The 22444-nt window shown below is 39.3% G+C and overlaps 1 protein-coding gene across 1 annotated transcript in view; it reads left to right on the top strand.

Moving 5' to 3' along the window:
• Positions 1-17280, top strand: part of LOC121519993 (elongation factor 2) — a 28635-nt gene extending 11355 nt beyond the window's left edge. Inside the window, exons 6-14 of the mRNA XM_041803163.1 lie at positions 2869-2974; positions 3266-3518; positions 3651-3846; positions 6422-6545; positions 6659-6901; positions 7543-7896; positions 8001-8183; positions 8368-8500; positions 16615-17280. Coding sequence (XP_041659097.1) covers positions 2869-2974; positions 3266-3518; positions 3651-3846; positions 6422-6545; positions 6659-6901; positions 7543-7896; positions 8001-8183; positions 8368-8500; positions 16615-16808 — 1786 coding nt within the window. The 3' untranslated portion in view covers positions 16809-17280. The remainder of the gene's footprint in view (positions 1-2868; positions 2975-3265; positions 3519-3650; positions 3847-6421; positions 6546-6658; positions 6902-7542; positions 7897-8000; positions 8184-8367; positions 8501-16614) is intronic.
• The last annotated feature ends 5164 nt before the right edge of the window (positions 17281-22444 follow it).

The raw sequence follows: 22444 nt of genomic DNA, 5'->3' as shown, positions 1-22444 counted from the left end.
TGTATGAGGGTGTTACATTTTCCATCACAGTGGGTTTAACTGACTGTTTTTCATCCTTCTTTATTGTTTTTGGTGTTGCAGCTGCTGATGGATGGAATTCCTCTGCATTCATCTTGAGTTGCTGTTGAGATTTTCCTTTTTCCAAATATGAAATCATTCCATCTGAAACTTTTGATGACCTTTTCCCGCTTGTTGTGCTTTGTGTTCTGAGTACGTTTAATTGTGCCATTTTTTCTGCAATTTCAGTATCCAGTTGTAATTTTTCTTTCTTTTTGCGCAATTGTTCCTCCTCTTCTTCCAGTCGTAGTCTTGCTTTCTTTTTGCATAGCTCTTCCTCTTCTAGTGCATGTTTTTCATCCAATTACCCTTGTCTTGTGGCTAAAGCAGCCAGCTCAGCTTCAGCTCATAAGCATGCAGATGAAGTTGTAGAGCACATGGTCTGAGAGGTTTTGTGAGATCCAACTTTGGAAATACTGTCACTTGGTTTTATGTCATCTTCATTTCGATCACAAACATTTGTTAAAAGTTCATTTGTTTCAGCTTGTTCCACAAAACACATGTTCCCATTCATTTCAGTTGATTCTTGCCGTTCCTGCAGGTTATTGTGGTGTTGTTCAGTTTCCTTTATCCATTGTCTCGTTTTATTTTGAAACGTTTCAGTGTATTTCATTATGCTTGAAAACCATTCAACTTGTTTATCAACCTCATCTTGTAGCAGTAGTGGCAACAATTCATCATGAGCATTGTTAGCACCTTCACAAAATTTGTTCAACTTCCCCAGAAGTTCTTTATTTGAGACACATTTTCCTTTTGTTTCATGAGCTCTTTCATTTCTTCCATCACTCCTTTCATTTTGTTCATAAAACCTTAGTGCTCATTTTGCAGTTTTTCCACCTTATACACCAAGGCCTTTTCAGTAAGTTTGCTTACTCTCCTTTTCCCAGACTCCATTTCAGAGCACGAGGTACCACCATTTGTTTGACTCATTTTGACCTCTCGTTCGTTTTTTTCAGTGAAACATTGTATCAGATATATTCAAATGAATCCACAGTGCTTGATGAATAGAGCATTTCATTTCAACAAAGCAGCATCATCATCAACTCCATTGAAACTCCAAAGCATCGCATTATTTAATCCACAATAAACAGATGTCAATCAAAGCGCGCTGAATCAACATAGCACACAGACATCTTTATCTGAACAACATTTCTTCATTCAGAAACTCCCAAACAAGGGCTCTCCAGCATTAATGCACACGGATTCCTTATCCACAAACAAACAAGAAACAGGTAGCTTACCTGTTCTTCATAAAATGGCGTTTGGATGTGGCGTTACTGTATGGCACGGTGGCACTTTGCGTTGTCCTGGCTTATTTGTGGCTTGTATTGCGAGCAATGGCTTTCATAAACACCTTTTTTTGTTGACAAAAAAAAAATGTAGCGACTCCAAAAACCAGCCTTGTCACTTGAGAGGAAAGGTGTGGGTCCTGTACCTGTCTGACGCACTGCCGCCTTGTCAAGAGAAGCACACTGAGGCTCTGAATGCACTTCAGGTGTTTTTAATGAAACAGCGGCTTTCACGGTTACACACACTGGTCAGATTCGAGTACACAGTAGCAACAGCATGAAATAAAACAAAAGGCAAAGCGAAGCTGTCAATAACAATTACGGCTACCCCGCTCCCCTCTCTCCTCCTCACTGCAGGTAAGCACGCCTCTTATTGGTAACCGGCATTCACCACATACACACGGACAAAATTGTTGGTACCCCTCTGTTAATGAAAGAAAAACCCACAATGGTCACAGAAATAACTTGAATCTGACAAAAGTGATAATAAATAAAAATTCAATGGAAATTAACCAATGAAAATCAGACATTGCTTTTGAATTGTGGTTCAACAGAATTATTTTAAAAAACAAACTCATGAAACAGGCCTGGACAAAAATGATGGTAACCTTAACTTAATATTTTGTTGCACAACCTTTTGAGTCAACCACTGAAATCAAACAATTTCTGTAACTTTCAATGAGACTTCTGCACCTTGCAGCAGGTATTTTGGCCCACTCCTCATGAGCAAACTGCTCCAGTTGTCTCAGGTTTGAAGGGTGCCTTCCCCAGATGGCATGTTTCAGCTCCTTCCACAGATATTCATAGGATTTAGATCAGGGCTCATAGAAGGCCACTTCAGAATAGTCCAATGTTTTGCTCTTAGCCATTCTTGGGTGTTTTTAGCTGTGTGTTTTGGGTCATTATCCTGTGGGGGCAATGCTATGATCTGGGGTTGCTGCAGTTGGTCAGGTCTAGGTTCAGCAACATTATTTGCCCAAAGAATGAGGTCAGCTGACTACCTAAATATATACTGAATGACCAGGTTATTCCATCAATGGATTTTTTTTCTTTCCTAATGGCATGGGCATATTCCAAGATGACAATGCCAGGATTTATCGGGCTCAAATTGTGAAAGAGTGGTTCAGGGAGCATGAGACATCATTTTCACAGATGGATTGGCCACCACAGAGTCCAGACCTTAACCCCATTGAGAATCTTTGGGATGTTCTGGAGAAGGCTTTGCGCAGTGGTCAGACTCTCCCATCATCAATACAAGATCTTGGTAAAAAATTAATGCAACACTGGACAGAAATAAATCTTGTGACATTGCAGAAGCTTATCGAAAAATGCCACAGCGAATGCGTGCTGTAATCAAAGCTGAAGGCAGTCCAACGAAATATTAGAGTGTGTGACCTTTTTTTGGTGCCGACTTTTTTTTTTTTGCCAGGCAGTGTATATCCTTATAATAACATGATTATGAGGTGGATATTGATGATTTGACGATCTGATCATGGTTTTATGTTGTATTTTATTTACACAGATATTTTGACCCAAAAGCTGGTAAGTTCTCTAAGACTGCTACGGGCCCAGATGGTCAGAAGCTTCCTCGCACATTCTGCCAGCTTGTTTTGGACCCCATCTTTAAGGTGAATGACAATTCATCTTTTTTGTCTTTGTGTTCAAAATGTATTTAAATCATCTTCTGCTTGTTGGATTTTAGCTATCTGATCTTGTTTTTTTTTTATTGCAATAATAGTGTAACATATCAGCAACAATTTAATCTAACCTGAGAGACAGTTGGTTTGGCTTTTATTTACTTTCCTACCAAGTAAATTATGATAATAATTTGAAAGAGCCCAGACTTTTTTACATGGAGGGTGACTGACTTTCTTGAAAGGAAACGCCTTTGACGCTGGGTTTTTTCAACTTTCATTTAGGTGTTTGATGCCATCATGAATTTCAAGAAGGACGAGACAGCCAAACTCATTGAAAAGCTTGATGTCAAACTGGATGCAGAGGACAAGGAGAAGGAGGGTAAGCCCCTGCTGAAGGCCGTGATGCGCCGCTGGCTGCCTGCTGGAGATGCTCTCCTCCAAATGATTACTATCCACCTGCCATCCCCCGTCACCGCACAGAAATACCGCTGTGAACTGCTCTATGAAGGGCCAGGGGATGATGACGCTGCAATGGGTCAGTGTGAAGCTGTCATACCATCGTTTAACAACACCCTCTAGAGAGAGAAACAACAAAACTTTTATTTTTATGTCATTTTTGAGATTGAATTTAGTTTTTTCATATCACACATTTCTGCTGTCCTCTTAGGTATCAAAAATTGTGATCCAAAAGCTCCTCTGATGATGTACATTTCAAAGATGGTCCCCACCAGTGACAAAGGTCGTTTCTATGCTTTCGGACGTGTCTTCTCCGGTGTTGTGTCCACTGGTCTGAAGGTGCGCATCATGGGGCCAAACTTCATCCCTGGCAAGAAGGAGGATCTCTACCTTAAACCAATCCAAAGGTACTCAGGTTTCTGCACAGACATCTGCACAGAGGAATAGGATGCCGGGAGAACAAAAAGTGTTGCCGCACACATTTCTTGTATCTTTTTTTAAGTCTGAAACTGCTGCAGTGGTGTCAGAAGTGTTAATTTACCTACTAAACTTGACTAAAATTATGACTAAAATGTTACTGTGGAAACTTTCATGAGGAAGAATAGTCTGAAAATAGATCTTGGGGGATAAAAACTCTGACGTAAAGTAAGATTAGTTTTTTCAAGGAAACTAAAAATTGCATACAAGTTATGTTAGTATTCTCATCAGTGAATTCAAAACTAATCAAAGTATTGACCAAACATTAGAATGAGTGTTTTACATTTATATTGATTTTACAGTGGCTGGTTAAATCAGTTCCAAGAGAATAAACAGTGTGATCAGTGTTAGGATAGTTACTCAAAAAAGTAATCCATTACTAATTATTAGGTACTTTCTAGAAAAAGTAATGAGTTACTCCGTTACTCACAGCTAAAACTATCTGGTCACACAACTAGCTAAACTATTTTTGGATTACTCCTTGACACCTGACATCTTCTATAATTAATTGCCAGTGAAGGACACAATGCAAAACCTTATTAACTGTTATGTAATGTCATGGCACTATTTCATGCAGTAAAAAATGCAAAATTCAACACAGAAAGTGATGTTATCAAAAGGATGCTTCATGTATTTGTGCTCCACAAGAAGTAAGTCCACAGTCAAGTATGTCCGCCATGTGTTATGTTAAGTCAAGTAGTGTTAAAGTCAACAAAGACAGTCGCTGCCTCCTAATGATTCCACATAACACTTCAGTTAGGATAAATCCTTCTCATAAGGGGACTTAAACAAGATCTCTCCTTTCTGCTCTTTAATACAGTTGGTGACAGAATTGTTGTAAAAATCATACCAAAACAGCCCCTTACAGACAAATATGAGACATAAATATTAAAATAGAAGAGTAATGCTGTAATATAATCTTATTGAACTTAAACTTTTTCAACGTCTATCACCTTCAATAAACTCCCCCTTCTGCATCAACACACCGCTGCATGCAGGTCTTCCACTGATCAAAGCAGTGCAGTAATTCTTCTTCAGACAGTTGTCTTCGAACCTCTGCGTTTCTTTTCCTGACTTTTGACTCTGACTCAAAACTTCTTCCTTTGAGCACAGATTGCATTTTAGGAATAAAGAAAAAGTCACACGGTGCTCGATCAGGTGAATATGGAGGATGATCAAGCACTGTGATTTGATTTTGGATCAGAAACTGCTTTACCCAGAGCTCATTGTGAGTTGGCACGTTGTCTTGATGAAGAATGAAACCATTTTTCAACAATTGCGGTCTCTTTCTTCTGAGTTTTTCTGTTTTTCTAGAACCTGTTGGTAATATTCTGGAGCCCCCTCTTTTAACATGATACCCTTAATGTCAAAGAAAACAATCATCATGGCCTTGAATTTGAAATTTCTTTGCTGTGCTTTTTCATCCTTGGTGACAATGGTGTTTTCCAACACACAGTTTTGTCTCAGGATTCTGTTGGAAGATCCAAGTTTATCACATGTAATCTCTCCTTCTAAAAAATGTGGTTTTCCCTCATTGTGTTAAAAAAAGTCTCCACAAATTAGCATGCGTTTTTCTTTTTGATCAGGAGTCAGGAGTTTTGGGAGAACTTTGGCACACTTTTGTCATGTTGAACTTTTCATGCAGAATTTGCTGAACTGTCTCTTTATCAATGAAGACCATTTCTGCTATCATTCTGATACTGAGTTGGCTGCTGTTTTGTTCAGTTTCACCAAAATTTCAAGTTTATTCATTGCTCAACGTTTATTCTAATCATTTTACATTTTAGCAAAAATATGAGTGCTATAATCAGTAGCTTGCAGTGAATTAAAGATATCACTGATAGGAAACTTACTGTAGTTGTGCCTGAGTACTCAACCTTTAATACTGTATATAACACTCAGTGTGACTGTGAACCACGTGGGTTTATCCTCATAAGCACAGTCTTGTTATTTAATAGCCATACCTTGTATTTTACAGTATCAGTAATGTTATTACTAGGTTAGCAGCAGTAAAATGCTTCACAACTGCATTACAGACAAAAGACTAAAGTAATTACACTAACACATTACCTGTTACTGCACTACTCCCAGCACTGTTTGTAACAAAGGTAAAGATTAATAGTAAAGGACTTTAACTGACTAAAACTAGACTGAAACTTAACTAAGATTTGACTAAAACTTAACACTTCAACAACGAAGACCAATGTTAAAATAGCTGCCAAAAATTAACACTCACAGGTAGCAGAGGAAATGGGTCACAACACACTGCAGAAACAGACTTTTTTTACATTGTACCTTTTGCACAATAAGTGAGCTGACTGATGTTTTTGTTTAAAAATAGACAATTTCAACACATGTAAATGACAAAATCAGCAAAAAGAAAAGACATACCAATTTGTTCATAGGGGTCACCAAAATCAACACAACCTACAGTTTCTCACAGGAGCTTTAAGTGTCAATGTTTTTGACATCCTCATAAGCAAGTCCTTCTTCCCCTCCATCCAGGACTATACTGATGATGGGCCGGTATGTGGAGCCAATTGAAGATGTTCCATGTGGCAACATCGTAGGTCTTGTTGGAGTAGACCAGTTCCTAGTTAAGACAGGAACCATCACCACCTTTGAACAGGTAATGTATTGATTTTTGTCATGTATGGGCTTTAGATCAAATACTTACTGATGGCTTGTTCCATCATCACAAAAGCAATGAGAAGACTTATAGCTGTTTCTTTGTGTCCACAGGCCCACAACATGAGAGTGATGAAGTTCAGTGTCAGTCCTGTGGTTAGAGTCGCTGTGGAGGCCAAGAACCCAGCTGACCTGCCCAAGCTGGTTGAGGGTCTGAAGCGTCTTTCCAAGTCTGACCCCATGGTGCAGTGCATCATTGAGGAATCTGGGGAGCATATCATCGCCGGAGCAGGAGAGCTCCACCTGGAGATCTGCCTCAAGGATTTGGAGGAAGACCACGCCTGCATTCCACTAAAGGTGAGACACAGAAGACAGAGACTTTTGAGATGTAGGTGAGGTGATATCCTCCCGAGACCTGAGCTTTTGTGAAATGCATTTTTAGGTTCTCCCACTTATTTGGGATAAGTAGGATCTGATATGTTTAAAAGTTTAGCCTTGTCCTTGAACAAGAATTAGTTTGGGCCAAAAAAGATGTCCTCAAATCTCCTGAAGGTCCTGTTACTGTAAATACAGCAGTGGATAGGTTTTTGAACATATGGCTTGGCTTCATGTTAGCTAGTTGGTCAATTTCGGGGTCTTCAGTAAGTGAGAAATAGTGTCAGTCACTGATCCACAAATTCCCCAAAATGTCAAAGAAATTATTTAAAATTTCATCATTAAGCCTAAACATTCCCATGAAATGACCCCAGAAATGCTGAGTAAACTTCTGTTCAAAACTTCCCATGAAAAATGTCCAAACCTATCCCCAGATATTCATGTAAATTCCTGAAAATGTCACAGAAACATTTCCCAGCATTACCAGCAAATTACTTAAACTTCAAAGAAAAGTCTGGGCAATTATTTAAAAAATTCAAATAGAAGAAATTATAACTGTGTTGGAAAACCAAAATGTAATGTCCTTTATACATTCTGACCTCCTGTCCCTCATCTCTCTCCAGAAATCAGACCCAGTTGTGTCTTACAGAGAGACAGTGAATGAGGAATCAGACCAGATGTGTCTGTCCAAGTCCCCCAATAAGCACAATCGTCTCTTCATGAAGTGCCGTCCGTTCCCTGACGGTCTGGCTGATCAAATCGATGCTGGGAAAATCAGTGCTCGGCAAGAGGTAAAAGTTCGTGCTCGTGAACTTGCCGAACAATATGAATGGGAGGTGGGAGAAGCCAGGAAGATCTGGTGCTTTGGACCAGAGGGCACAGGGCCCAACCTGCTGATTGACGTGACTAAGGGAGTTCAGTACCTGAACGAGATCAAAGACAGTGTGGTGGCTGGCTTCCAGTGGGCGACCAAAGAGGTGGGTAGCAGTTACATTTGAGCAAAAGTGCAGATTTTTTTTAATTTGTAAAATGATACTTCAGTTCCGAGGATAATCCTGCAGTACCTGTGTTCATTCTGCAGGGGGCTCTATGTGAGGAAAATATGCGTGCCATTCGCTTTGACATTCATGATGTGACACTGCACGCTGATGCCATCCATCGTGGTGGAGGACAGATAATCCCCACAGCCCGCAGAGTTCTTTACGCCTGCCAGCTCACTGCTCAGCCACGACTCATGGAGCCTGTCTACCTGGTGGAGATTCAGGTGTGTGAGAAGGCACTTAAGTAAAGCTATGATAGATCTCCAAGAGTTTTTAGGTTAGGATAAAAAGAAGCAAGCTTTTGTTTTCACATTTTTTCACAGTGCCACTTGAACTCCTCAAATTAACTAAAGATACCACTGATACCAGTTCATGTATGTCTGACTGCTGTGCCTCATTTTATCACAGTGCCCAGAGCAGGTGGTTGGCGGGATCTATGGTGTGCTGAACAGGAAACGAGGCCACGTGTTTGAGGAGTCCCATGTGATGGGCACTCCCATGTTCGTGGTGAAAGCCTACCTCCCCGTCAACGAGTCCTTCGGTGAGTTTCAGTTTTTAAGTGGAAAATACTGCAGTTCCTCCAGTGGAGGAGATTCCACATTAGGTTGCATATTATCCCAGAGGGGTGTGGGGGTAAAAATTCTGTATGACTCATCCATTTTTGATACCATTCATAAATTTGCATATTTGGGGGCATAGCTGATCACAAGGATGGAAAGTAACAAATTAAATTTTCCTGCGTTACTGTAAATGAGTAGCTTTTTCTGTACTTGTGCTTTTTTAAGTAGTTTTAAAAATCAGTAACTTCACTCATATTTTCAGTAAAGTATTTTTCTTCACTTTGCTTTACAAAGCATCAGTCACTAAGTAAAATACACAAGAAGTCAGGTATGAGCTCTCTGTCAACAACATGTAACTGGCCAGTAGTTTGACTTTGATTTTTTAAGTAGCACAATCCCACATTACATCCCAAAACTGCTGTTGAATTTCACTTCATAAAGGTATAAAGCTGTGCCTTTACCTAAATAACCTAGTTGGATATTCATATTGTCTTGATCTGCTGCACACTGAGATAGACTTTACTGTTTATTGAGAACAAACAACGTGTTTCGCCTGTAGCTTCCTCAGGTTCACCCAGCATGATCAAACAGGCATACACAGGTGTATTTAATACTGATGGTCATGTGACCAATAAACAACCAAATCACTCAGTTAAACAACAAACATGGAATATATAGTACAACAGAGTAACAAGAATAAAGAAACAAACTAAATAAGTGCTGTACAAATATCAAAGGTGAAAACCCAAAACAAGAAATAATTGAACCGGGTTACAAAAAATATATATATATTAGTTCATATTAATGCTCAGGATCAATAACCTCTTCAACCTGGCCTGCTGGAAGAAGTTTGTTCGTAAAATTAAAATGAAGCAGCTGTCCCCCTCACTGCCTAGGGTGGGGAAATTACAGGGGGTAAAGGACCTGTTTCATGTCTCCCTATGGGTCTGTGTTGCCTGTAGGGAAGAAAAGACAAATAAGTATCTACATCTCATCAAAAAACAGCTCAAATCTTGTGCTTCATTGCGGCCATATGGTTCAATGGTATTCAGTTCATAGATCCAAAAAGCCTCCCTTCTTAAGAGTTGGTTAATCAAATTGCCACCTCTAGGTTTGGGTATCACTCTTTCAATACCAATAAATTTCAGGGTTGAGGCTGACCCGTGATTTTTCTCCTTGTAATGCCTTGCAATGGCATAATCCATGTTACCATTTCTGATGGCAGCCTTATGTTCTGCAATTCTCAATTTGAGATTGCATTTAGTTTGGCCTACATACATCATACCACAAGGACATTTTAAGGTATAAATGACATGAGGGTGGACAGGCAGGTAATACATTGTTTTATGTCATATTTCTTTCCTGAATGAGGATGGCAAAAAGCTTTGGTATTGAGTGTGTTAGAACAGTGTACACATCTGCCACATTTATAGTTATCATACACCTGTTCAGAAAGCTAGTTGGTTTGTGTGGGTTCTTTATACATAGAGGTGACAACAATATCTCTAAGGTTTCTCCCTCTCTTGAAGCAGAAACGAGGCTTAGAGGATGCTATGTGGCTTAAGCTGGGGTCACATTCTAAGATTTTCCAATGTTTGTTTATAATTTGTTTGACTTGCTTAGATGCTGGAGAGTACTCAGATACAAAGGTCGTTCTATTTTCTTTATGCTTAGTGGAGCAATGCAGTAATGCCTCCCTATCTTTTCTCTTTGCGTTCTCCATAGATGGGACAAAAAGTGTATGATCATAGCCCCTTTGAATGAAAGGTTGAGACATTTCTTTGGCCTTAGCTTCATAGTCTTCATCATTACTACATATTCTCCTTAGTCTCACAAACTGACCATATGGAATATTTTTGACCACATGGTGGCGGTGAAAACTTGTAGCGTGCAAGATGGTATTTCTGTCTGTTTCCTTTCAATAGATAGATGTCTGTAATTTTCTATCCGGATTTACAGTTATCAGAAGGTCTAAGAATGTAATTTTTTCAGGACTATACTCCACTGTGAAATGTAAGCTGGGGTAGGTGTTGTTTATGTAGTCACTGAATTTTTTAAGTTCATCTTCAGAACCTTTGAACCCCATGAAAATATCATCAATGTACCTTTCATAAAACAGAAAATTGGAAGCAAAGGGATTTTTGTTAAAGATATGTTGATTTTCCCACAACCCCATAAACAAATTTGCATAATTTGGTGCAAATGGTGACCCCATGCTTGTGCCTTGAGATTGAAGGTAATACTTATTATCAAACATGAAATAGTTAGACTTAAGGATAAACTTAGTGAGGGACATAAGTAATTCCACCGGGAGTTCATCTTGCTTGGATTCAAGGTAGTACTGCATGGCTTCCAATCCTCCATCATGAGGAATATTAGTGTACAGGCTCTCCACATCAAAAGATACCAAAAGAGAGTTATCAGGCATAATGATGTCAGAAACCAGTTTTAAAACATCTCTTGTGTCTACCACATATGAAGGTAGTGTTTTTACAATGTCTTTAATGAAATGATCCACAAACTAGCTCAGAGGTTCAGACAAGGAGTTATTGCTGGCCACAATCGGTCTGCCTGGAGGATTAACCAGGCTTTTATGTATCTTAGGCAGTAAGGAGAAGACAGGAGTAATGGGATGTTCAACTTTCAAAAATTCATACCGACTCTTTGTTATCCAATTCTTCTCCAAAGCATTATTCAAAATATCATCCCTTTCTCTCATGTATATTTCCACTGGGTTCTGTGGCAACATCCTGTAGAAAGTAAGACTCTGATATTTTGATTTCTAGTCATATTTTTTGTTCTAGCTGCCTTTTCAATGTCCTTTTCCACCAATTTACTGAATGTGGCTAGTGTGGGGTTAACAGAACCAGGAGGCATGAATGGGGATCTTTTCTTGAACTTATTAAGGGAGTCTGTGTTTACTTCTGACGTCACATTCACCTTAGAATGAAAGAAATGTCTTAAGTGTAACTGTCTGAAAAATTTATAAGAGTCAACTTTGAGTTTAAATGCATTTACTCTGTTGGTAGGGACAAATGAGAGTCCACGACTTTTTTTTTTTATAAGTTGAGGTGTAGTCAGAGTGTGATCACAGGTTTTGGTGCGCCGTCTCGTCCATTTTCTAACTTTCTTTGTTCAGCGTGCAATCAGGGCAAAGGAGACCTCCTGCATCGTTTCCAAAAGCTAAATCTTAAACGGAGATCCCGGTGCACAGCCCAGGTAGTCAGGTGTCGGTCTGTAGCAGGTCCGAAGTAAACAAAAAAAAAAAAGATCCGCCGCACACTGAGATGGACTTCACTGTTTCATGTTGTCTTGTTTTTGTTGCACATTAAAGAAAGACCATATTTTACTCTACAACCTCCTCAGACATCATAAGTAGAAACTAAGTGCTTTCGGTGAACTTTAAAATAATTACTTTCTACTTAAATTTACTAGATTTATACAGTGCATCAGAAAATATTTGGATCCCCTTCACTTTCTTCCATTTTTTTTGTTGTTGCAGCCTGATGCTACAGTCATTTTTTAAATTCTCATTAATCTACTCTCAGTATCCCATTGTGACAAACTGAAAACTGTGATATGTTATATTTCAGTTTTTCCATTTTTAATAAATTTTGGGGGAAAAATCCACATTGCCATGATGGGGTACTTGGTGTAGATAAATGAGAATATCAGCAGCATCAGCCTGCAACATAGGACAAGCTAAAAAAAGTGAAGGGGATCCGAATACTTTCTGAAAACACTGCACTACAGTATTTTTACTAATACTGAGTTACTGCACTTTTACTTGAGTACAGTAGCCTTGCACTCTTTCCACCCCAGCTGGTCTGACAGAAAGGTGGACAGTTGTAGCGTTTTTTTCCACAAAGACCTGCGTCAGCTCAACCTATTTGTCTAGAATGACAAAAAGGTAGCATGAGTCAGCATTAGTAGCCGCCATTGCTGGGCTTCAGCCAAAAACCAGTGAATTGCGTCACTGAGCCCTCATGTTTTTTAATCATGAGTTTATCTTCATTTTTTAATTATCCATCTTTCTGGGATATTTAGTTTATTGGTTTTGGCAAAAATTGCTCATATTGCCCTTATGCTCACCTCTTATTTGGTGAGAACAATGAGTCTGCATCTATGCTGCTGATGTGGGATTTCACAGTACAAGGCAGAACTGCAGATCATCCTCCCTCCTCAGCTCTATTACTTACTTTTGTTAGAGTGAAAAACCTGCTCTCACACAAGTTGTCTTAGTGCTAAGTGTTGGGCTCCGCACCTCCTCTGAAGCCCTCTGGTGCCCCCTAGAGGAGATCTGCCTTATACTTCAATAGTATTACACAGTCTGTGAAGAATCCTTACCATTTTTAATGAAGGCTGTATATTATGTGGAGCTCTTTTAAAAACTCAGCTGTAAATGATGCTGCATTTTTGTTATTATTGCTTACACACTAAAACTAATAATGAGAATTACTGGAATTTGAAACACAAGGAGCAAACTGTAAGACTAGATTCCCCTTAACTTTATGCATATTTTCAGCCTTGCATTTTTTGCAAAACACAGCACACTCAACTCTCTGCACTGAACAACAATATTAAAAACTGACAGACTGTGTATGTTGATTACTAAACAGCAGGTAAAATGTATTGCTTGTGTTTATTGACCAAGTTGGTAATTTTAGCAGTAAAATCAGCTGTGTTAATACAACACCTACAGAATTGAATTTAACACTTTAAGTGTCTATATGGGTCTACACTGCATTAAAACTAAACTTTTAAAAATGTTAAATATGTTACAATATGACAGAGTTAAATCAACTCTGCTGATAGTTGGTCTGTGTTTGTTTTACATAACACTAGCATGAATCAGTCAACAGACTGAAATTTGTATCAAATAGAACAGAGTAAAATACAGGGGGGGCTGCACCTCCCTTAAAAATGTCCAAGTGTTGTAGTCCAGCAATGCAAAATAATGCAAGTAAATTTAAATCAATCATAATTAAAATATTGCTCATAAATGGGGAAATTATGGTTCAAAAATACATTAAAATGCAGAGATATTTGTAATAATGATGCAGCATTTGTTGCTTGGCTAGCTGGTTAAGGGGGCCCTATGTAGTATTCTTTCTGGGGACCTAAATTCCTAGCTACACCCCTGAACACTAGTGTGTAGTGTTAAATGTTTACTCTATTGAGTGTTTTGTATTTTTATTCTAATTAAGTACTCACATTAACACTCCAATCCAAAATCACCAGTGTTAAATTAACACTGAGTGTTAAATCTAACACCATAAAAGTGTGTTTATGGGTCCACCCTTTTGAGTGTTAATGTAACCCTTATTTAACTCTCTTATAGTGTTAATTTTCAACAATCACGGTGTTGTTTTTTACACAAGAAGTACTTCTAACACAATATTGTGTTATTTCCTTTTACATCAAGTGTACATCTGAGGTATTTATAATTTCAGTTATTTACACAGTGTAACTGTGGTAATGTGTGGTGTCTTGAGGCATCCATGTGTAACCGGTGGCAATATCTCTGCGTTGTTTATGGTGGATGGAAAGAGACTGCGACACTGGATCTCTCACTTGGACCACTTTTATTGGCTGGCAAACGATATAAAAAGACAGAAAATCCCGTGAGCCACAGCCCGCTCCATATCCTACACATAACAGAAATTCAGTACATGACAAAGTTTGACATAAGGTGAACACAAGCTATCTGTGTACGCTGCGCACGTGAGCTAGCTTACCGTGCGCAGCAAATAAACATCAATAAAAGTAAGAAGAGAAGAAACTTAAAGCAAATAAACGTGTAAACAAGTGGAAAAATAACTAGGGACATTATAAGAACTAAAATATGTACAAGATATAATGTTTAACATAAAGATGGACACAGATACAAACTTAAACAAAACAATGGACACCCACCTCTCCCACTGGGAGTCATTTCAGAGGGGAGAGGGGGAGGGGGTGAAAAGAATATATACAAACAACCAACAAAGAAGAAAACAAAAGAAGGAGGGGCTACAAACAACATAGTGCATCATGGATTTCAGAGTTTCTCTCAGGCTTGTGGAAAACTACCAGGTAATTTTGTGTAATTATAACAAAAAAAAATAGGGAACTACAGATGTGCATTTTACTTCTGTTACACATGGACCAGTGAGAAAGACACAGAGCTAGAAAACACCCTGTGTTGATAGCCTGCCCTCTCTCTGGAGTTGTAGACCCTTCATACCACAATCAGGAAGTGACCACTTTAGTAGATAACTTCACTCATAGTGCAGAAGTGTTTAACATTAAAAACAACAATAATTTGGGAGCGCAGATGGTCGAGTGGTTTAAGGCGCTACCCATGTACGTGGGTGGCCTGGGTTCAAATCCGGCCTGTGGCCCTTTGCCCCATGTCTCTCCCCACTCTCTTCCCTGTTTCCAAATCTATCCACTGTCCTTCCTCTATCAAATAAAGCATGAAAAGGCCCAAAAAATAAACCTTTGAAAAAACAACAATAATTTACCAGAAACAAGAGCAAAGGAATCCCAGATGATCACTGTCAGAGCATGTGAGCGGAAGGATTTTGGCCAGAGCGCAGAGCATTTTTTTTTTTTTTTTTTTTTTTTTTTTTTTCAAAAAAGCTGGACCAGCACCTTATCTTGTGCTCTATCCCGCTCCAATTTCGCTCTGGTACCGCTCACATCATACATCTGAAGCATGTCTCACCCAGAATGCATCTGCAAGAATTTGTATCCGTGAAGCATCCCGTGTTGGTTTCACTGCCCCTGCAGAGAGACAGCGACATCCAGCACGTCAGACTGGGCTTTCTGCCGGAATAATCCAAGAGACTTGAGATGCCTGCACAGTGTTGATGTACTAATATTAACACCATTGTCATTTTTTAAAAACATCAGTATTTCCCAGTGTCTGAAACTGAGAGGATGGTAATGGTAATGCACTTCTGTGTTGTCGTTGAGTGAGCAGTGAGTGATTGGAGTGGAGCGGGTAAAAATTTGAGTGGAAGGTGGAGCGATAATGAGCAGAGCGGCGTGAATCCCCTCTGAGTGGACGAGCGGGCGCAAGGAACAGCTCTGTGAGCGAGGAGGGGGAAATCTCATCACTACACTCCGCTCACATGCTCTGATCACTGTACAACAGTTAACATCTAAACACATATAAAAAGATCTGAACATCTAAAAGACATCTAACACTGTGCACAAAGGCATGATGGGAAAATTCTGCCCCCCAGATTTTAAATGGCAGTTGGCTGAGCTAAGATAATTTGACTCTCTACAGAGTTATATTAACACTGAAGGGATCAACACTGTCAAATAACTCCAACACTGAAGGCCATTTAATTTAAATGGACTTAGATTTACACTTTAAGAGTTAAATCAACTCTTAAAACTGAAAATTCAATGCTCCAGTTTTTGCTGCGTGGTATCTAATACGAATTATATTATACGAGGCTATCACAGAGCTTTAATTGTTTATTACTTATTTCTCCACCTTTCTGCCATTTTCTCCTCAGTTTGAGAAACTCTAAAGCATCGTAAAAAATCCTCTATATTATGCCTACCATGTTTTTAACTTAATGAGGAAAATCTTTTAAAAGGCAAAACAGAAAAAAATACTAATTTATTGTAATCAGTGTGAATATAATTAGTTACTTCCCATCCTTGTTAAACAGGGCCAGTGAAACAGCACAATCAATAAGCAATCACCTGAGCTCAAAATGTGCATGTAAAGACTTGTGTAACCAGTCATGTTTGTTTGTAGATTTTTAAAGCAAGTTTCACTTTCAGAAAAGTTTATCCAGTTTTGAATTTAGTGCTTGCTTTTAAACCAGGTATAAGGTGTTTTTGTCATTTTTATGATTGTTTTTGATTTTTGTGTAGAGTTCTGTCAAACAGGGCCCTGGTTTCAGGAACTGTGTTGATGTAATGCTAAAAAACTGTAAAGGGATGCCATTAAAAAAATAGTATTTTAATGATTAGTTTTACGGTGCTGAATTGACCACCCCATGCAAAAACAACTGATAAATCTATACAAAGATTTCAGAGTGTTAGACATAATCTTCCTTCTTTTTTTTTTTTTTTTTTTTGTCTCCAGGATTCACAGCTGACCTTCGTAGTAACACTGGAGGCCAGGCCTTCCCTCAGTGTGTATTTGATCACTGGCAGGTCCTCCAGGGTGACCCCTACGACCCCATATCCAAACCTGCCCAGGTTGTCGCCGAAATTAGGAAACGCAAAGGTCTTAAAGAGGGCATTCCTGCCCTTGACAACTATTTGGACAAACTTTAAAAAAAAGAATTAAAAATTACCAAGATGATAAAATACCAAATCAATCTCCAAACCCTTCCCCATGGGAACTTTAATATCTTTGCACAGGCTTAAAGATGCATTGCACAAATTGTTTTGACTTTGAGTCCAGAGCAGAAACAAAGCTGAAACCTTTGTTGTAAGCTAGTGGAAGCAACAATGCTTTTTCATTTCACAGCTATAGTACACTAAGTGCCTAGGGTGAGGGCTTTGGGGAGCAATTAGATCAAAGTTTTTCTTGTTTCTTCCATTTTTCCACATCAACCCACTCATCTGTCAGGATGGGCATATACAGTGCACTGTGATACTGCTGCTGCAATAATGAACATATAAAGGGACCGTGGCCAGATTAAACCATGGAAACCACAAAAAAAGTGTTGCAGAAATCAATCTCTGGGTTGGACCTCTGTTCAGTGGCTGTAATTAATAAAACACATTCAGTTCATGATGAAAATGTGACTCTGTACTTCTCTTGTGGCTTATAGGAATAATTCCTCACTCATTCACTCTCCCTTGCTTATTTTGTGAATACAGATTAAGGACTTGCTCAGGTGACAGCCAGGAGCTAGTTAGCTTGGCACATCCATAACAAAGAATGTATTCTTCCTTATTCGTCCGTGGGAAAGACTGCTAACACTGTGTAACTGTTTTGAAATCTGTCTACCCATGACTCTGGAGCACACCAGTAATAGCCATATATTCAGTTTTAGTCCTTTATTCTGGACTAATGTATAATTGCAGAAAGAATATTATTTTCATTTTTAGCAAAAACTAAGGAAGTCTCAGCAATTAAAAATCCAAAGATCCCCAAGGTTGAGTTCTTTAATTATGGAAAAAAAGACTAATTATTGTTTATATAAAAATGTCTAAATAATTAAATCTGCTTTGAGAAGCTTTAAGCTGGTTTTACAAAATACTGAAATTACTATTGATCACTTTATACAACCTACTGAAGCAAACTAGACCATGAGTGAAAAGACTGAATTTCTTTTTAGTTGTTCTTGATGCCCCTAAAGATTGCCACAAGGTAGGTGTCAGACAAAGGCAATAATAACACCCTACCAAAACAGCCATTTTTACTGTCATGTTTGACTGTAAAAAGGTGGCAGGATATGATTTTTTAAATCAAATAAGCCTGTTAAAGGTATGATCTACTTTGTCCACAGGGGGGCACCAAAACTGACAGTCTGCCCATGTCTTGTGGAAGCTTTAATGTTGGTGAAAGTGACAAAAGTTAAATGATAAAAGTGAAAGTGATAAAAAAAAAGAAAAATTGTGAATAAAATGATGAAGTGATAAAAATGTACCCTTGCAAAGCTGATGGATTGGCCAGGCTCTATATCTGTCATCAGACAAATCTATCTTGCAAAGCTCCAATCTGCAACGTTTGTGGTAAACCAGATGTTTCCAGACCAATCAGCATGTGGTTGAGGAGAATGAGGTGGTATCACAACTTGACCACATTTCTTAATACAATAAAATGCAAGAAACAGCACTGCAAGTTTTTCTTAACATAAAATTAGTTTCCACCCTTCTGTCAACCTGCTTTGGCATAAGTTTGCAACATATAAGGGGGTGTAGTGTGGGTCTGTATATACAATGGGAGCTGGTGGAGTGGTTAGCTGGTTTGTAGCATTGGTATTGTGAAGTTTAATCAGAACTGGGACACATTTCTTTCTTAAAACAAGAACAAAGAGTCACATTGTAAGCTCCTCTTAGAGACATTTCACTCCTCTCCTGACAGGCCGCTGCGTTTAATCCACATTTCCCAAACTAAGGCACCGTTTATCGGTAGGTTTGTTGCAGAGCTGCACGTGTGCAACAATGTCACAATGTCAATGTTTGGTTGCTGTGATTGGCCTGCAATGAATGTGACGGACAGAATGTTCGTCCAGTCACGTTCTTAGAATCTTTTTTTTAAATCCTGCTCTTCCCAAAGACCTTTATAGCAAGCTTTCCCAGATGAATGTGAAATATCCATGAAATGGATATATGAAACAGTCTATCTTACATGTCAGGTTAACAAAAATGCATTTAAATTAAGAAATGAAGTGATAGAGAATGAACTGATGTGATCAAACTGAGGTTGATTTGAGGAAAATTTTTGCAATTTGATGAAAATAATGGCAAATGTAATCATTTTGATTGCTTTTCATTAATCTTCACCGTTGACACCTGCCCTGGGATGGTGTGGGCACGTTGAGCTGAAGTCAAATTTACCTCACAATGAACAAAAACATAGCATGTAGTTGACTGTTAACTTTCAATGAAGGCAGTGACATGAGCTTACAACAGACTGTACTGAGATGAACTGCCTGGGGATTTGTTATCATAGCGTTAGGAGCCCTGTGATTGGCTGGTGACCAGTCCAGGATGTACCCCGCCTTTCGCCAAGTGAGAGCTGGGATAGGCTCTGGTGTCTTCTGGTGTCACTTCCAGTTTGAAAAACTTTCCACTTCCACTCAAACTTTTAAATATCACAGTGTAGTTATTAAAGCTTCATCCCATTTCTGCGTGTGCATTAATATTCATATAACTGTAAATATTAACAGTCACAAATGTCAATTTCTCACCTAAAAATTAAACAAAGCTCTGAGCCATGAAATAGTGACCAAGCTTTAATACGTAAGCTTTGGTAAAATGACAAAATTTCACTAACAAAATGACATACTCCTCCAGCCCGAGATCCAGGATGCTTTTGCTGGCCGCTGTGGTCTGTCACTGTGGAACATGAGTGTCTCTGAAAGGCTTGCTGGCTTGGTGGAGCAGAGCTTCTCAACTCCAAAAACAATGGAACAAAGTTCAAAATTGCTGTCAAAGTTTGTGAAATTGTAAATACTAATAATCACCTGCATCAATTTTTCACCTCAGAAATTCCAGAAAGTTTTCCAAACCAGAAATCACAAAAATTAAGAATGATAAGAATTGATTATTTAGTTAGTGAATTATCACTTTTATTTAGACTTTACAAACATTTTTATCCATTCACATTTTAATCAGCTCTTGTTTTGATGCATAATAGGTCAAATCATTTTATCATTTGAGGCCTCTCTCCTTAAATGATAAATGAAAAGTTTTGAGCTGTCAATGACAAATAAAAAACAATCAAAATGATAAAAATGTGCCACTATTTTCATCAAATCAACCCTCAAATTAATCAGATCAATTTTCTTCATTTTTTTAGTACAAATGTATTTATCACTCTTACAAACTTACACGTTTTTATCACCTCCACTTTCATAACTTATTTTTTGTTACTTTAACCCTTCCTATGAAGTTGTCAAAAAATTCTTCAAAGAAGCACTGGTCGCTGTTCTGCTTTATGTTTATTATTATCAAATTCACTAGCAAGGGCCACACCACAACAGAATGCATTTAAAGATTTAATGAAGATCTATGATTATGGCCATGAGGCTATTTGTTAATTAAGAGGTATTATGTTAGTTAATTTAGGATAGTCTGGGAAATGCCTGGAGGCTTGGCAGGGGGAGACTCAGGATGGGGGTTCCGTCTCAGGTGTCATTGTGCCCAAGCCGATCTTGACCTCCAAAAGAGTTGTGGGTGGATGATGCTTAGCTGAGTGTGTGCTTGACGTAGATCATTGAGGTTGTTGCGGATATAGGAATGGTGGGCTTGAGAAAGAGTTATGGGTGGATAATGCTTAGCTGAGTGTGTGCTTGACGTAGATCATTGAGGTTGTTGCGGATATAGGAATGGTAGGCTTGAGATGACCAGTGACTGAGGATTTGAATAATTTTGTCAGAAATTCAGAGTCTGGATGCTGAGGATGCTGCGCCGATGCAGAATGAATGAGCCAAGTAGTGTTTTGAGGCGATGCCAGAGATGCGCAGAACTTGGTAGAGATGTTTGTTGAATCAAAATCGGGTAGCCATCTTTGGAGGAAGAGAGGGTTGTGGGGTGAAGCTCTGCTGGAGCTGATGTATCTCGTCAGTGGTTTGTACGGGCTGAGGTACGAATTAAGGCGGAAGATGTAGATGGGGAAGGAAACTCCTAGCTGATCGGTTTTACTGCGTCGAAGGGTGAGTATGAGGGAATCGGAAGTATGGATGGAGATGTCTGACAACTTGGGATGGAGAGAAGGGTTAAAGACAGATGAGGTTGGAGCAAACTCAGAACACCTGAGGAATCCAAAAAAGGCTAGTAGGAACATTGCTTCTAGGGTAGAGTCTATTGTAGGGGATAAGTATCCTGAATGGAGAGAGTGGATACAGAGGCTGAGTAGGTGGGATGTGAGAGGCAGGCGTTTCATGGTGACGGCGGGTTCCAGCGTCTTTAAGCGTTTGATTAGCATAGGGATGTGAGGATGAGAGATTGAGCAGAGTTTTTAGTTTTTTTTTTCCCTTTTTATAGCACGATCGACTTCACTGAAAGCCAACGGTCACGTGGTGTCGATGTTTTGAGATATTCATTTGGCATCAGTTGGACGAATTAAGTTGTTTCTTTCTGAACGTGAGACCATCCCAGAGCCTTTGGACGAGAGGAACCTCCTGCGGCTGTCTCGGGAGCGACCCACACGGCGCCGTTACAAAACCACCGGCCGACCCAGCACCACGACCGACCCAGAACTCGGTTCGGTTCGGCCACGAGTCCGGATCTACGGCAGCCAGGGCGCTCCCCCACCTCCAGACGGGCCCTCTCCTCGCTGTCCCTCTCAATCGGGAGAGGGACCCATTTGCAACCCCCTTAAAATAAGCTTTGAAACCCACTTTTGAGTCCTGAACCACTGCTCTAAACCTCTATATTCCATTTAGCATTGATACTGCCTTTTCAGATATGTGAGCCGCCCTCGCAATAGCACAAATACAACCCCATGAGAGATGCAGGCCTTTGCTCTGATAACAAGCTGGATGGTCCCTCTCCTCTTTATTCCACAGCACATGATGTCCAAGGCTTCCAAAAAGAATTTCAAATTCCAATGTATCTCACCACAGAACAGTTTTATGATTTTGCCTCAGTCCTTTCTAAATATACTTTGGGAGAAGACACCAGCGTTTCCAGATCCTATTAAACACATCACTTCTTCTTTGCATGATACAGCTTTAACTTGTATTTATGGGTGGCACAGTGACCTGCGCAGACAGACGATAACTTGTGTTGACCGACCTGTGTGGACAAGATCACAACATTGATCTCACATAATACTGACCTTGGCCTTGGTCCTTGCGCACAGAGATTTCTCCAGATTGTGTGAATCTTTTGATATTAGGTACTATAGATGGTGGGATATTCAAAGTCTTGGCAATTTTATGTTGAATAACATTTTTCTGAAATAATTTCCAGATTTTTTGGATACAGGTTTTTTTGCAGATTGGTGAACCTCTGCCCATCTTTACTTATGATGGACTCTGCCTCTCTGAAATGTGATGTCAGTCATGCTACTGACCTGGTGTCAATTAACCTAATTAGTTGCAAAAAGAATTCTGTTTTTATTTACATCTCCTCCCTTCCCTACCCCAACTTTTTCGGAATTATGGTAAAGGCCGCATATCAGGGGGGATAAAGGGGAGAGCTTTCTGGGGCCCAGCCAAATGGAGGGCCAATGGAGGTCGGCAAATCCTGGTCCAAAAAAAAGTCAAGCTGTGATAACCTACCTTGGC

This window comes from Cheilinus undulatus, linkage group 13 (genome assembly GCF_018320785.1).
Source record: "Cheilinus undulatus linkage group 13, ASM1832078v1, whole genome shotgun sequence".
Taxonomy (NCBI): Eukaryota; Metazoa; Chordata; class Actinopteri; order Labriformes; family Labridae; genus Cheilinus; species Cheilinus undulatus.
This window is presented reverse-complemented; position numbering and strand designations above follow the sequence as displayed.